At 44.5% G+C, this 14,428-nt stretch overlaps 1 protein-coding gene across 1 annotated transcript in view; it reads left to right on the top strand.

The window, feature by feature from the left end:
- Nucleotides 1–14,428, top strand: part of STK3 (serine/threonine kinase 3) — a 385,808-nt gene that overhangs the window by 54,884 nt on the left and 316,496 nt on the right. Inside the window, exon 3 of the mRNA XM_073632031.1 lies at nucleotides 7,469–7,597. Coding sequence (XP_073488132.1) covers nucleotides 7,469–7,597 — 129 coding nt within the window. The remainder of the gene's footprint in view (nucleotides 1–7,468; nucleotides 7,598–14,428) is intronic.

Here is a 14,428-nt window from a genome sequence, read left to right as displayed (position 1 = left end):
TTGACTTCTGTCAAATGAGAATGTTGAAAAACTTTTTGTTGATCAGCGACTACCGCATGCTGATTATTGTATTCTGACAGCAGAGGAGTCCCACTGTTGGAATACAATGGCACAGGGGGGGATTCCTGCATCCGCATTACTTGTGTGGATGGGGGGAATCCCTTTGTTTTCAAACCGCCCGCTGGTTCTTTGAAAAAAAAAAAAAAAAAAAAGTCATTTATGGCCAGTCTAAGGCCACTTACACACGAGGGCACCAGTTAGGTCTGGCTCTCCTTTTTGTTAACCGGCACGCTATCCTGAGCAACCGGCACGCTATCCCGAGCATAAAGATGGAGTCCGTGCGGTCACATGGCTACCCTTGATAAAGTCACGTGACGTGACGCAACGCGTCGGGAGGAGCCAGTGACGTCATCCGCCATCCGATCTGCCTGTGTGCTAGACACACTGATCGGTGAGAGGAAGGAGAACGCGAACAGGTCTGATTGATTCAAAAAAAGCGCTGTTACTTGCCAAACCATGTGACTCAATAGTACACATATGCTTTTAAGTCTATTATGTGGAGGTGGTTCATTGCGCAATGATATTCCCCCTTTCTTTCCTACGGTTGCATGAATGTAAATGGGAGGAAACTAAAACTATCAGTGGAGGGTGTCAGAAGTGCAGGAGGTGAGACTTGCATCTCTAAGGAACTATTGACTAAAGCTACCAGCAATAGCATCTGCGGTGTGTTCTCCTGCTGAGCACATATAGAACATTCACCCATTATTATTATTATTATACAGTATTTATATAGCGCCAACAGTTTACGTAGCGCTTTACAACTTGAGGGTAAACAGTACAAACACAATACAATTTGATACAGTAGGAATCAGAGGGCCCTGCTCCTTAGAGCTTACAATCTAAGCCCATAGCCCCTGAAGGATCCAGATTACCATCCAATTTTTGTCTTTGTTCTTTTGGTTTATTTTAATGAAGGCATTATGAAAATTGATTTTATTATATCTGCGGCATCTGTTCAATAGGCATGTGCTTCACTTTATTTTGTATTCACGGCACTATGTACAATATGTATATGTTTTAGGAAGTTAATTGTAGCATACTTTTTTCTTATTAGAATACCTATTTCTGTAGTGGTATCAGATCACTTTTATATTGGTGCAGCTTTTATTATTTGGTTATTTCCTAGTTTTTTGGTCTGTTTTACATCCCTATTGGGATTTTGCACTAATTTTTCACTCTTATCCTAATTTTTTGGGACTATTTTGGAATTATTTTGGTTAATTTCTGCCTAAATCACATACTTACAAATATTTGCACAGTATTCACTTCATTTTCACACTTTACATATCAGCGCTTTAGTATTTCACTGAGTATAATAAAATAAAATAAACTAAACGTCTCGTAGGCCACGGAATATTACCTGGCACATCATTCAGGAGGGCAATTGAGGGAGCTTGTTTGAGTTCAAGGCCTATTATTTTACTTATCATTGAGAAGACTCTGTTCCAGTAACCCCTAATCCTGGGACATTCCCACCATATATGAAGCATAGTGCCTCGAAGAGAACACCCCCTAAAGCAGTCTGCCAATGATGATGATGATGATGATGATGATGGGTACGTCTTAGCTAAGCGAGTGGGAACCAGATACCACCTTGTCAAAACTTTAACACTTGCCTCTATTAAAGAGACATTTAATATGCCCTTATAAACTACCCAAAGCCTGGAATACCAGGACTCAGGTTCCAAGTCGATAGCGAGGTCCCTCTCCCATGCCAACATGTAAGGGTGTTTCGTGGAGAGGCCAGCAGTGATACGTAAGTGATGGAAATGCCTCCCCTGGTTCCCTGATCCATGCGCAGTAGCCTCTTATCTGGGCGCACGAGGTTTTGCATCTTATCCGGATACAGCCATGCCCGTTCGCTGGGACCACGCACAGACCGTTTTGGCGCACACCCAGCTTGTTTAAGCTGGGTAGGCAAAGCATGCAGTGCTTCCAAAAGGCAGCTGTGGGACACAGAGCAGGCTCTGAACAGACGCTTGCATCGGTTCATTTTTTCCCTTACCCAGGTCACGTGAGTCACCAAGTGTCGCATGACAGGCTAGAGGTGCTTAGCAGGATTGTTACATAGGAGCTTGGTGAGCCCTATTACATGGTCTCCCTTGTGAGGTGTTTTAATACTACACCCAAGTACTCCTTTTTGTGGCCGGTTAATGTCTTTAAAAAAGAGGAGCGGGACTAACACTACAGGGAAGGGCACACCGATGTCGTCAGTAGTTCCTGATGAACCTAGTCGTATCCCTAGTGTTGTATCCCCTGAAGGACCGGAGGCTTCTGGGCAATCTGAGCCGATGCGCCTATCTGGTATTGTGCCTGTAATCAACGCTGCTGCTTCACCCTTCATCACCAAGGATGAACTGTCCTCGTGTCTAGCTGGGTTAGAGCACAGGATTACTGGCATAATTGCCTCCATCCTGCGGGGTGGCAGGAAGCGTGACAGATCCCCCTCCCCGAAGCCTCCTAGTCTGGAGCAGGAATGGGCTGAGGATGGGGAAGAGCTTAAAGCTCAGGACTCTGTAGAGGGCCTGGCAGATGATTCTGCTTCCGAGCAATCTGGACAAGATATCTAGTTGATGTCTGCCTCTCAGTCAGAGGGTTTTGATCCTGACTCTGACCGAAAGGGTTGGTTCTGCCTTTAAGTTGCCTCTTGCAGAGGTGACTGAGCCCCCCTGGTCCTCTTTGGGATCCCTGAGGCCTCTTCAGGCTGCACAGGCTTTCCCCCTACACGCTATGTTGGAAGAGGCGGTGTATGTTGATTGGGAACATGCTGAGAGGATTTTGTTCCTCTTAAGAGGTTTTCCCTTTTATATCCCATGGATGAAAAGTTGGTAAAAAAATGGAGCATGCCAGCTGTAGATGCAGCAGTCTCTTCCTTAAACAAGAATTTAACTTGTCTGGTAGATAACGCACAGGGCTTGAAAGACTCTGTTGACAAGAAATTGGAGTCATTATTAAATGCTTCCTTTTTTCTTTGGCCAGTTCAGCGGCCCGGTGTGAAAGGGCTGTCAAGAACTGGTCAGCTGAGCTTCCTTGTAAAAAGTTTTTGGCAGGCTTCCCTTTTCGTGGGGAATGTTCATTTGGCGATCATTTGGACAAATATATCCAAAAGATTTCCGGAGGGAAGAGTTCTCTACTTCCTGTGAAGAAAAGCACCAGATGTTCCTCATTTTAAAACCTCAGGGACTGCTTCCTCCATTGTCACGGCATCAAGGCGGTTCCGCCTCCAACAGGGCGCTAGGGCCAGGGGCAAGCCACAGGGCCAGGGCCAGAAGAAGCCCTGGGTCCAAGATTCTTCTAAACCCAGCACCAAGCCCTCCTTTTGAGGGGACGCCCCCACTCCATTGAGTGGGGGGAAGGCTGCTGCACTTTGTGGACGTTTGGAGAACAATAATTCAGGACAAGTGGGTCACCTTAATTATCTCTCGCGCTTACAATCTGGAGTTGCGGGGGGTTCCCCCTCAGAAGTTTTTTAGATCCAGCATTCCCTTGGATCCTCCAAAAAGAAACTTATTGCTTCAGGCACTACATCATCTAGTGCATCAGTGAGTGATTGTAGAAGTTCCGGTGTCCGAAGGGGGGCACTGGGTTTTACTCAAACCTGTTTACAGTTCAGAAACCAAATGGGGACACAAGACCCATTTTTGACCTAAAATCCCTGAACAAGTATCTACTGATGCAGTCCTTTCGGATGGAGTCTGTCTGCTCCAGTGGTAGCCGCACTCCAGAGGGGAGACTTTCTAGCCTTCATCGATTTAAAAATGAGGCGTATTTACACATACTTGTCTTTCAGCCTCATCAGAGGTTCCTATGTTTTGCAGTAAAGGAAGGTCATTTTCAGTTTGTGGTTCTACCCTTTGGGCTGGCTACAGCTCCCTGGGTGTTCACAAAGGTCCTAGCACCAGTACTGGGTCTTTTTAAGGGTCCAAGGGATCCTGGTGCTCGGGTATCTGGCTGACCTCCTGCTCAGAGATCTCTCATTACAGGCTCTAGAATGGAGCATAATATGCACAGTGTGGTATTTGAAAAGCTTAGGCTGGATCATAAATACCAAAAAGTCTTGAAACCAGCTCAAAGTCTAAAGTATTTAGGTCTGATCCTAGATACAGTTCAAGCAAGAGTATTCTTGGCACCTGTAAGGATCTGTGCCCTGAAGGTTCAGGTGCATCAGGTAAGGGGCACCAAACAACCCTCCATTCAGCTCTGTATGAGTCTTCTAGGGAGAATGGTATCCTCTGAGGCTGTGCCCTATGCCCAGTTCCATTCCAGGCCTTTACAACAAGACATCTTGTTGGCCTGGATCAGAAGAGGAAAAGCCCTGGATTATCCAATGTGCTTATCTCCTCGTGCATGCTTAAGCCTAAACTGGTGGTCGCAGGATCAGAACCTGCGAAAGGGAAAATCCTTTCTCCTGATTAACTTGGAGAGTACTGACTACAGATGCTGGTCTCTCAGGCTGGGGAGCGACCCTAAAAGGGCTCACAGCTCAGGGGAAATGGTCAGGGACAGCAGATCCTGCCCATCAACGTCCTGGAATTACGGGCAGCATTACGTCTGGCCCTATGGTTCTGGACGGTGGACCTTCAGGACTGCCCCATCGGGGTTCAGTTCGTCAACAGCAGTGGCCTATATAAACCACCAAGGTGGTACCAGGAGTCGTTCAGCTCTGAAGGAGGTGAACCACATACTATCCTGGGCGGAGGGACATGTGCCGATCGGCAGTCCATATCCCGGGAGTAGAGACCTTGAATGTGAATTATCTCAGCTGCCAGCTGATCTCTCTGGGGGAATGGTCCCTACACCCAGAGGTGTTCTAGGAAATTTTGCAGCGTTGGGGATGGCCAGAGGTCGACCTACTGGCATCCAGGTTCAACAACAAGCTACAGCAATTTTGTGTCCCGAACATGGGATCCACTGACAATCTGAGCAGATGCTCTGATAGTTCCATGGAGCCAGTACTCCCTGGTTTATGCTTTCCCTCCAATCCCTCTCCTAACACATTTGTTGCGCAGGATGCGGAAAGAGGGGGTTCCAGTCATTCTGTTTTCACCAGCCGGGCCCAGAATGCCCTGGTTCCCGGAGATTGTGAGACTGACAATAGATGGGCCATGGACGCTTCCACGTCGCCCCGATCTACTGTCTCCAGGTCCTATATTCCACCCCAATTTACAGTCTCTAAATTTGAAGGGCTGTGACATCTCAGGATCTGTAGTGTTCTAGTGAATGCTAGAAAAGCTGTCACTAGAAAAATTTATCATAAAGTCTGGAAGACTTATATTGCTTGGTGTGAAGCCAGAAAATGGCATACTCGGAAATACGTGATAGGGGGAATTCTTTTTTTCTACAGTCAGCTGTGGAAATTTAATTGGCTTTGAGTACAATCAGAGGTCAAGTTTCGGCCCTATCAGTATTCTTCCAAAGGCCTTTAGCCTCCCATTCACTGATACGAACCTTTATGCAGGGGGTAACTCGCTTGCTTCCCCACATTAGGTCACCTATGTGTCCTTGGGACTTGATGTTGTCTGTGTTACAGAAACAACCATTTGAACCTATCAAGGAAATTCCATTAGACTTGCTGTCACGCAAGCTAGCCTTTCTGATGGCCATCACCTTGGCTAGAAGGGTGTACTTGATCCTTCACCACAACAGGGTCATGTTACAAGCTGTTTCATCTTTTTTGCCAAAAGTAGTATCGGCCTTTCATTAACCACTTCCATACCGGGCCTATTCTGGCACTCCTCACCTACATGTAAAAATCATAATTTTTTTGCTAGAAAATAACTCAGAACCCCCAAACATTATTATTTTTTTAGCAGGCACCCTAGGGAATAAAATGGCAGTCATTGCAACTTTTTATCCCATTTTTCAAACGTGTTTTTCTTGGAAAAAAAACAGTTTCATGATTTCAGAAAAATAACAAAACAGTAAAGTTAGCCCAATTTTTTTATATAATGTGAAAGATGTTACGCCGTGTAAATAGATACCCAACGTGTCACGCTTTAAAATTGCGCACACTCATGGAATGATGCCAAACTTCAGTACTTAAAAAATCTCCATAGGCAACGCTTTAAAATTTTTTACAGGTTACATGCTTAGAGTTACAGAGGAGGTCTAGTGCTAGAATTGTTGCTCGTGCTCTAACACACGCGGCTATACCTCACATGTGTAGTTTGAACTGCGTTTACATATATGTGCGGGACTAGTGTGTGTGTGTGTGTGTGTGTGTGTGTTCGATTCTGAGCTCGAGCTACCGGGGACAGGGGTGTTTTTAAATTATTATTTTTTTTTATTTTACTTTATTTTTTTTATTTTTACTTTCTTTTACAACATTTTTCTTTTTTTTTTTTTTGATCACTTTTATTCCTGTTACAAGGAATGTAAACATCCCTTGTAATAGGAATCATTCGTGACACATCCTCTTTATGGAGAGTTGCGGGGTCAATCTCCTCCAGGCTGGAAAGCATGAGATCGGAAAAAAAAAACCCAACGATCTCATGCTTGCCAGCTGCGATCACGGCTTTGTTTACAACCGCGGCCCGGACGTGACGTCATAACGTCTCGCCCGGGCCTCCGACGGTCATAGAGATGGTGCACAGAATCGCCGGCTGAAGACAAGGATATCTGAATGATGCCTGTAACTGCAGGCATCATTCAGATATTCCCACTGAAAGTTCAGGATGTCATATGACGTCCTTGGGCGGGAAGGGGTTAAAATCAGGACATTATTTTACCTTCTTTTTTCCTCTCAGCCTCGTTAGGCGGAAGAGAGACGACTGCACTCCTTGGACGTTGGCTGGGCAGCCAAGGTTTATTTGTCTAGATCTGTGGAGATCCGAGGATCAGACTCTTTTTTGTTTTATCAAAGGAACCCAAGAAAGGACAGGCAGCTTTCATTGCCAGTTAGGTCCGTCAATTGGTCATTCAGGCCTATGGTCTGAAACATAAAGCTCCCTCCCTTTAGGGTGAGGGCTCATTCTACCAGGGGTGTAGGAACCTCCTGGGCTTTTCGCCATCAGGTATCTGTGGCTCAGATTTGTAAGGCTGTTAGCTGGTCTTCAGTGTATACATTCACAAAATTTTATTGAGTGGATGTTCGAACAGCCGAGGATTCGGCTTTCGGCCGTAGTGTACTGCGAGCTGCCGTATAAGTTCTGATGGCTATTTGGCAGGGTGTCTCCCTCCCCTCAAGGCTTTTGCTCCGGGACGTCCCAGTAGGTAATGAATATTAGCCTGACTCTGTGTCCCATGATGTATGAAAAAGAAAAGGATTTTACAGGTAAGTATGACGTATTTTTATTTCATATAAGAGTCACGATCGCTGCTTTTTATCGTGAAAAATGGTTTTGAGGTTTTATTGATTCAAAGCGTTGCTATTTGTGTCAGCTAATCTTTCATTTCTGTCTCTGCGCAGCTCTTATGGAAGCGTATTTAAGGCCATTCACAAAGAGTCTGGTCAGGTCGTTGCAATCAAGCAAGTTCCTGTGGAATCAGACCTTCAAGAAATTATTAAGGAAATCTCTATAATGCAGCAATGTGACAGGTAAGCAAATTTCTGGGTTTGCTATGTGCTTCTGTCTATTTTGGCCGACTGTGGCTCTTTTCTATATGTCATATTTGCTGTGTTTGCTTTTCTGCCATACAGAAGCTTTGGCTACTGTCTTGTAATGTGCTGAGCGGTGCATTGCTGAAACCACTGTACCATGTATATCTGTATTCTGTGGTCACACACAAGATTCCTTCTTAATGTTGCTGAACTTTGCTCTGTTTTTTTTTGTGCAAACTCCAGCAAATTGCGATTACAGTGAGTTTGATCCTAAAAGGGAGACTACAATGGTTTTGTGTATAATAAATATACACTGATCGGCCATTAATCCCCCTTTGCCGACAAAACAGCCTTGGCCGATCGAGGCATTGATGCCACTAGACCTCTAAAGCTATGCTGTGGTTTCTGGCATGAAGCCGCCAGTCACAGATCCTTCAAGTCCTGTAAATTTTAAGGTGGGTTGTCCATGGATCGGATTTGTTTTTCCAGCACATCTCACAGATGCTCGATTGGATTGAGATCTAGAGAATTTGAAGGCCCAGTCACAACCTCTAAGCCGTTGTGTTCCTCAAACCATTCCTGAACCCGTGTTGCAGTGTTGCAGCACGCATTATCCTGCTGAAAGAGGTTGCTGCCATCAGGGAATACAGTTTTCATGGTGGTAAGTGTCAAAGTAATATCCCCATGAGTGGCAGGACCAAAGATTTTCCAGAAGAATGTTGGCCAAAGTATCGCATTGCTTCCGCTGGCTTGCCTATTGACCATACTGCATCCTAGTACCAGCTCTTCTCCAGAGAGACACAGCAGGCCATCCATATGATGTAAAAGAAAATGTGATTCATCAAACCAGGCCATTTTCTTCCATTTTTCTGTGGTCCAGTTCTGATGCTCATATGCCCATTGTAGGTGCTTTTGGCTGTGGACACGGGTCAGTATGGACTCCCTCACCAGTCTGTGGCTATGGCCATGCACCACAAACTGCAATGCCCATTTCTTTTCTTTCAACATATAAACTTTTGGAACAACATGTTTACTTTCTGCTTAATACATCCCACCAACTTTTAAATTCCATTGTAACAAATTAATCAGTGTTATTTACTTAACCCCTCAGTGGTCATAAAGTTATGGCTGATCAGTGTGTGTGTGTATATGTATAAGTGGAATGCACATCCCATACAATGGGTGTAGGAGATGTAGATCTCCAAAAGAGTCACCGCACTCCAAAATATATTGCTCAAAATCCATGTCTCAATATTGTCTCGATATTGTCCATATATGATTCATACAGAGCTGCATACGTTTCAAGCCTCCCGGCTCTTCCTCAGGATTGTTCCACTTGAGGAAGAGATGGGAGGCTTGAAACTGTTGTGCAGCTCTTTAAAGTGAAGGGGGACTTGGATTTCAAGCAAGATATTTTGGTGTGCAGTGACTCTTTTTTTGGACCTCTAATAAATGTATACGGTATATACGTGCGCACACACACTTTTTTTTTTTTTTTTTTTTTTCGGTAAATATGAAATGTTGCCTATTTTAATACTATGTATTTGTGTACCCAGCCATCAAGTGGAGGTGTAGCCCCACTTTCACGTGTTTTCCTCGCTTCCTTTATTTATAAAGCGTTTTATTTACAGAGCTTAGTAATCCAAGCTGACATTAACACACTTATTTGAAAGACTATATATATATATATATATATATATATATATATATATATATATATATATATATATATATATATTATAGGTTTTCTTTTTTTAGACTTTTTTTTCCCCTGTTCTGGCCAGTAACACACCTCCCTGTATTAGGGTGCCCTCACTTTGGATGAAGGGGCAACAGACACACATTTGGACAGCAGCATTGTCAGTCTGGGGAGAGGAGCGTGTTGGATGCATTAGCAGATTTAGATACACCAACAACTTAAAGTTGAGCTCCAGTTAATACTTAGTGATTGTAAAGGAACAAGGTTTTTTTTTTTAAATCTCAAAGCGGTGTTCCGCCTAATTTTTTTGTTTATTTTAAAAGTCAGCAGCTACAAATACTGCAGCTGCTGACTTTTAAAATAAGGACACCTACCTGTCCAGGGCGCCCGCGATGTCGGCACCTGAAGCAGATCTGTCCCTCGGCTCTCAGGTGGAGGCGCCGCCATCTTCGTTAAGGTAATCAGGAAGTCAAGCCTTGTGGCCTGACTTCCTGGTTCTCTACTGCGCATGCGTGATCCCACTGGTCCCTGCTGTCTTCTGGGACCTGTGTGTCTCCCAGAACACAGCGGGGGGACAGAGAAAGCCCAGAAGTGGCGTAGATACCCGCGGGTGGCTCGGCTATCTATGCCTGGAAGTGGGCGCAAAATGCCTGTATTAGACAGGTATCTGCTCCCCTCTCCCCCCTGAAAGGTGCCAAATGTGACACCGGAGGGGGGGGGGGATTTTTGTGTGGAACTCCACTTTAATGCATTCTACACATTTAGATAAAAAAGACCTTCTGTGGGCAGCAGCCCACCTCAGCCCCCCTAATACTTACCTGAGGTCCCTCTAGATCCAGCGATGTTTCAGGAGTGTCTTCGCTGGCCGGGACTCCCTCCCCTCCTCATTGGCTGAGACAGCAGGGTGGTGCCATTGGCTCCCACTGTTGTCAATCAAAATCAGGCAGCCAATGAGGAGACAAAGGGGGCCGGGCTGCAGCTTCATGTCTGAATGGACACGGAGCTATGGCTTGGCTTTGGTTCCCCCATAGCAAGCTGCTTGCTGTGGGGACACTTAATAGGAGGGAGGGGCCAGGAGTGCCAAAGAGGGACCGGAGAAGAGGAGGATCAGGGCTGCTCTGTGCAAAACTGCAACAGAACAGGTAAGTATAACATGTTTGTTGTTTTTAAAGAAAAAAAAAAAAGAATTTGCAATGACGTTAAGCAGTTGGAGCAAACGGCTTTCTTTTTTTTCTTTTGGGAAAAACGTTTTACATAAGTAAATAAAAGCTGATCATTGTATGCCCCTCTGTCAGTGTTAAATGGTTTGTCTCAATAATGTAACTGCTACATCTGCAAGACAACTTTTTGTTTTGAAAAACAGAATTACTGGAGTGGTCATTAGGTGAAAATCAAAGAAACCCTAAAGAACAAAGCTAGTGCTGCCGCTTTTGTAGCTTACCAATCATTTGATGTTGTGGTTGCCTTTTTTTTTTTTTTTCCTCCAAGCCATTATTCCTTTATGTTAATGTTGTGATGGGCAAGTATCGCACCTCCTGTCTTAGGCTGGCTGCATTCACTCCTCCACTGTATCTCTGGAGGACCAGTGTAGCCACCCCACCCTTGGACAACAGAATCGTCATTCACTTTAGAGGGTAGTGTTAGCAGTGCAGGGACAAAGGTCCCCCAGTGCCCATTACAAACTTTTCAGACTGTGCCCCCCCCCCAATCATCTTGCCTAAACTTGATCGTTATACCTACATATGGAGTGCAGGAGTCAGGATTGGATAAATTACCAAGTGCAAGGAGCAAAAAGAAATGTGAGTGCAGGAGTCAGGAACAGGGTTAGTTTTAAAATAATAAATTGGGCTCTGCTTCTAGAGGATGCGGCTTTCACTGTGCTGGCTATTGGGTGAGGCTTAAAGGGATGCGCAGTGCAGAGGTTCAGTAGGAAAGTGATGCAGATTTCAGGGGTCATTAGTGATGCAGAGTTCAGACTTTTATGACTGTGGAAGTGGGGGAAGGGGGCATTCAGAAGATCCAAAGGCTTTTAGGGTTGGGAGAGTCCACTTTAAAGTTCTTTTACTGTTTGTTCAGAATATCTTCAATACTGTAGTGTGCATGAACTGGGGAGTGGTTCACAAATATTAACCTGAAAAACAAAAATGTAATATTTTGCAATTACCAATCATTAGATGTGGTGGCTGCATTTGTTTTATTTTTTTAGGCTTTAATCTCCCACTCTAGATAAAGGAGCACAGGGGGGACAGCAGACAGCAGCACTATCAGTCTGGCGGAGGGGGGTGTTGGATAAACAGATTTATATACACTAATACATTGAATTAAAACTCCAGTTCACACTTTATAATTCACTGTAACATATATATTTTTTCCCCCTTTTTTTCCCCTTTTTTTTAGTAAAAAGATTTTACTTAAATATATTCTGACCATTGTAAGCACCCCCCCCCCCGGCCAGTGGTAAATTGTCTCATTTCTGTATCTGCAAGTGAGCTTGTTCTTTTGAAAATAGACTTGCTGGCTGGATCACCCAATAAAAACAAAAGAAAGAAAGCCTAAAAAAGAAAACAAATGCAGCCATCACATCTAGGAATTGGTAACCTGCAATATAATAAATGTTTGTTTGTGGGTTTAATGCCGCTTTAATGTCTATTCCACACTTGTGACCATGTTGCTGGTGACAGGTTTGCTAGTGAGAGCAGAGAAAGTCATCACCTTGCACAGTTTCTGTCAGCATGGTAGCAATGTCCTTTGCCAGTCTGGCTGCTGATGATTCTGTAGGAGAAGGTCAGTAGTTCCCCTATTCTTTCCTGCTGCTGGCTAGTTGACACCATCAACTGGATCATAATTGTGACATAATGTACTTCGAGTTTGGTTTGCTAGGAGTTAGGTAATCCTGACAGTTTTATCTGTTACTAAATTCCTGGTAGTTCCTAGGCCAATTTAGAACATACTGTCCATCACAAGCCTATGGAAAACAGGATCCACCATACCACACTTCAGCACACCTCTACTTACTGCTCGCCTACTCCAAGTGAACTTGGGAAAGAGAACGATGAGGTCACACTCTGACACGGGGGACTCTGATTCCCAACAAGGTTTATGGCATTTGCAGCTTGCTGAAATAATGTGTTTCTACAGCTGTAATCTCCCAGCCTTTCTCCCCAGCACTGCCCCAGTCTGCACATACACAGAGCTCTGTACTTAGACCTCAGGACATCTCCTCCATCTTTGCTGACAATGTGGGGGGGGGCTGTCAGAGCAGCTCTGTACCTTTCCTGTGCTTGCACTGAGCTGTAATTTAGAGACGGGATGAATGAAGCAGGACACACTGACAGAGAAATCAGGGGAGCTGACTGCCATGTTTACACATACAGAGCACAGAGGAAAGAAACTTACATTTGGCTGGGTTCCTTACATGGCAGCAAGGAATGGGGCCATCTAACACTGTGCGCCATAACCACTGTATTGATCTTTGCTGCAGCTACATGTCGGTCACAGATGCAGCAAAGACACAGAATGGAGTTTCTGCACATTCCACACTTTGTAGAACACTGAAAACCCCTGCATATCACACCTTATTAAATAGTTTTACTTTTTCTTTTTTACGTTTAGTGCAGAGTACAGCAGGTTTACAGCACAGCCAGATAGAGTTTAGATGGCAGAATAAATCAGGACTCACAGGTGCAGAAGACAGAAACCATCCATCTGCTCATATCCTCACTCTGCCCTGTGCTTAGCTCTGCAGTGCTGGGCGGGAAGCAGTGATCGGGGCAGCAGTGTAGTGTTATCTTCTTGCTCCGCCCTGTGTAGAGAAGCTCTTCCTATGACAGCCCCGATGGAGCCGGCCAGACTGAGAGGAAGTCGAGCCTGGCCTGGGACAGAGTGTACTCTCTAGCTTCTGAGATAGGATATAGATGTCACTGTACAGAGGAGGCAGCCAATGGGTGTGGGCGCATCATTTTTGGGCAGACTGTAGCAGCAACATAGGATGCTGCATAGAGTGGTGTGAAAGTGTGACTATTCTGTGATTCTTATTACTGGCAACCCGGCGCCCCTCCCACACTCCGAGCAGGGCAGCCGCCCCCCTGTACCGGCCCTGCGTGTTATCAGACATGTCAATTTTGGATGAATTTTACAAAAGTGAGTGACTAACAACTTTCAATCTGTTAGAGCAATATTATTAATTTTCTTCAATTTGGGTTAAAGGTTTTCCTTAACCACTTCCGTACTGCACGAATTCCAGCACTCCTCTTCTACATGCAAAAATCATAATTTTTTTTATATATGGTTTTTTTTAGCAGAGACCCTAGGGAATAAAATGGTGGTCATTGCAACTTTTTATGTCACATGGTATTTGCGCAGTAATTTTTCAAATGTGACATTTTTGAAAACAAACACTGATGAATAAAAAAGAAACAAAAGTTAGCCCCTTTTTTTTTGTATAATTGTGACAGATGATGTTACGCCGAGTAAATGGATACTTCACATATCACACTTGAAAATAGCACACACTCGTGGAATGGCGCCAAACTTCGGTACTCCATAGACGCATTAAAATTTTTACAGATTTTTTTTAGAGGAGGTCTTGGGCTTACATTATTGCTCTCGCTCTGACGTTCATGGTGATACTTCACATGTGCAGTTTGAACGTAATTTACATATTTGGACGTGACCTACGTATATTGTTTGTTTTTATTTGAGTTTTTTTTTTTATTTTTTATGTTCCCTTTTTAAATGTTCTTTTTTGGATCACTTTTATTCCTATTACAAGGAATGTAAACATCCCTTATAATGGGGCACGACGGGTCCTCTTTATGGAATGATGTGGGGTCTATAAGACCCCCCACATCTCTCCTCCAGGCTGGAAAGCCTGAGATCAAAATAAAAGTTAACGATCTCAGGCTTTCCAGCCGAGACCCTGGCATTGTTTACCTCCCGCCGGCCCGGATGTGACGTCATAACTTGGAGCCCGGGCCTCCGAGAGTCATAGAGACTGCCAGGGACCATCTGGCCCTCGGTTTTCTCTGACTAACTTCCGGCACCAGCGGATTCCTTTTCGGGCTCGCCGATCGCACGGGAGAGCCAGTAGAAGCACCGTCTGTAAAAACTATCAAGCGGCTATGATTGTT

Source organism: Aquarana catesbeiana, linkage group LG05 (genome assembly GCF_042186555.1).
Source record: "Aquarana catesbeiana isolate 2022-GZ linkage group LG05, ASM4218655v1, whole genome shotgun sequence".
In the NCBI taxonomy this organism is placed as follows: Eukaryota; Metazoa; Chordata; class Amphibia; order Anura; family Ranidae; genus Aquarana; species Aquarana catesbeiana.
This window is presented reverse-complemented; position numbering and strand designations above follow the sequence as displayed.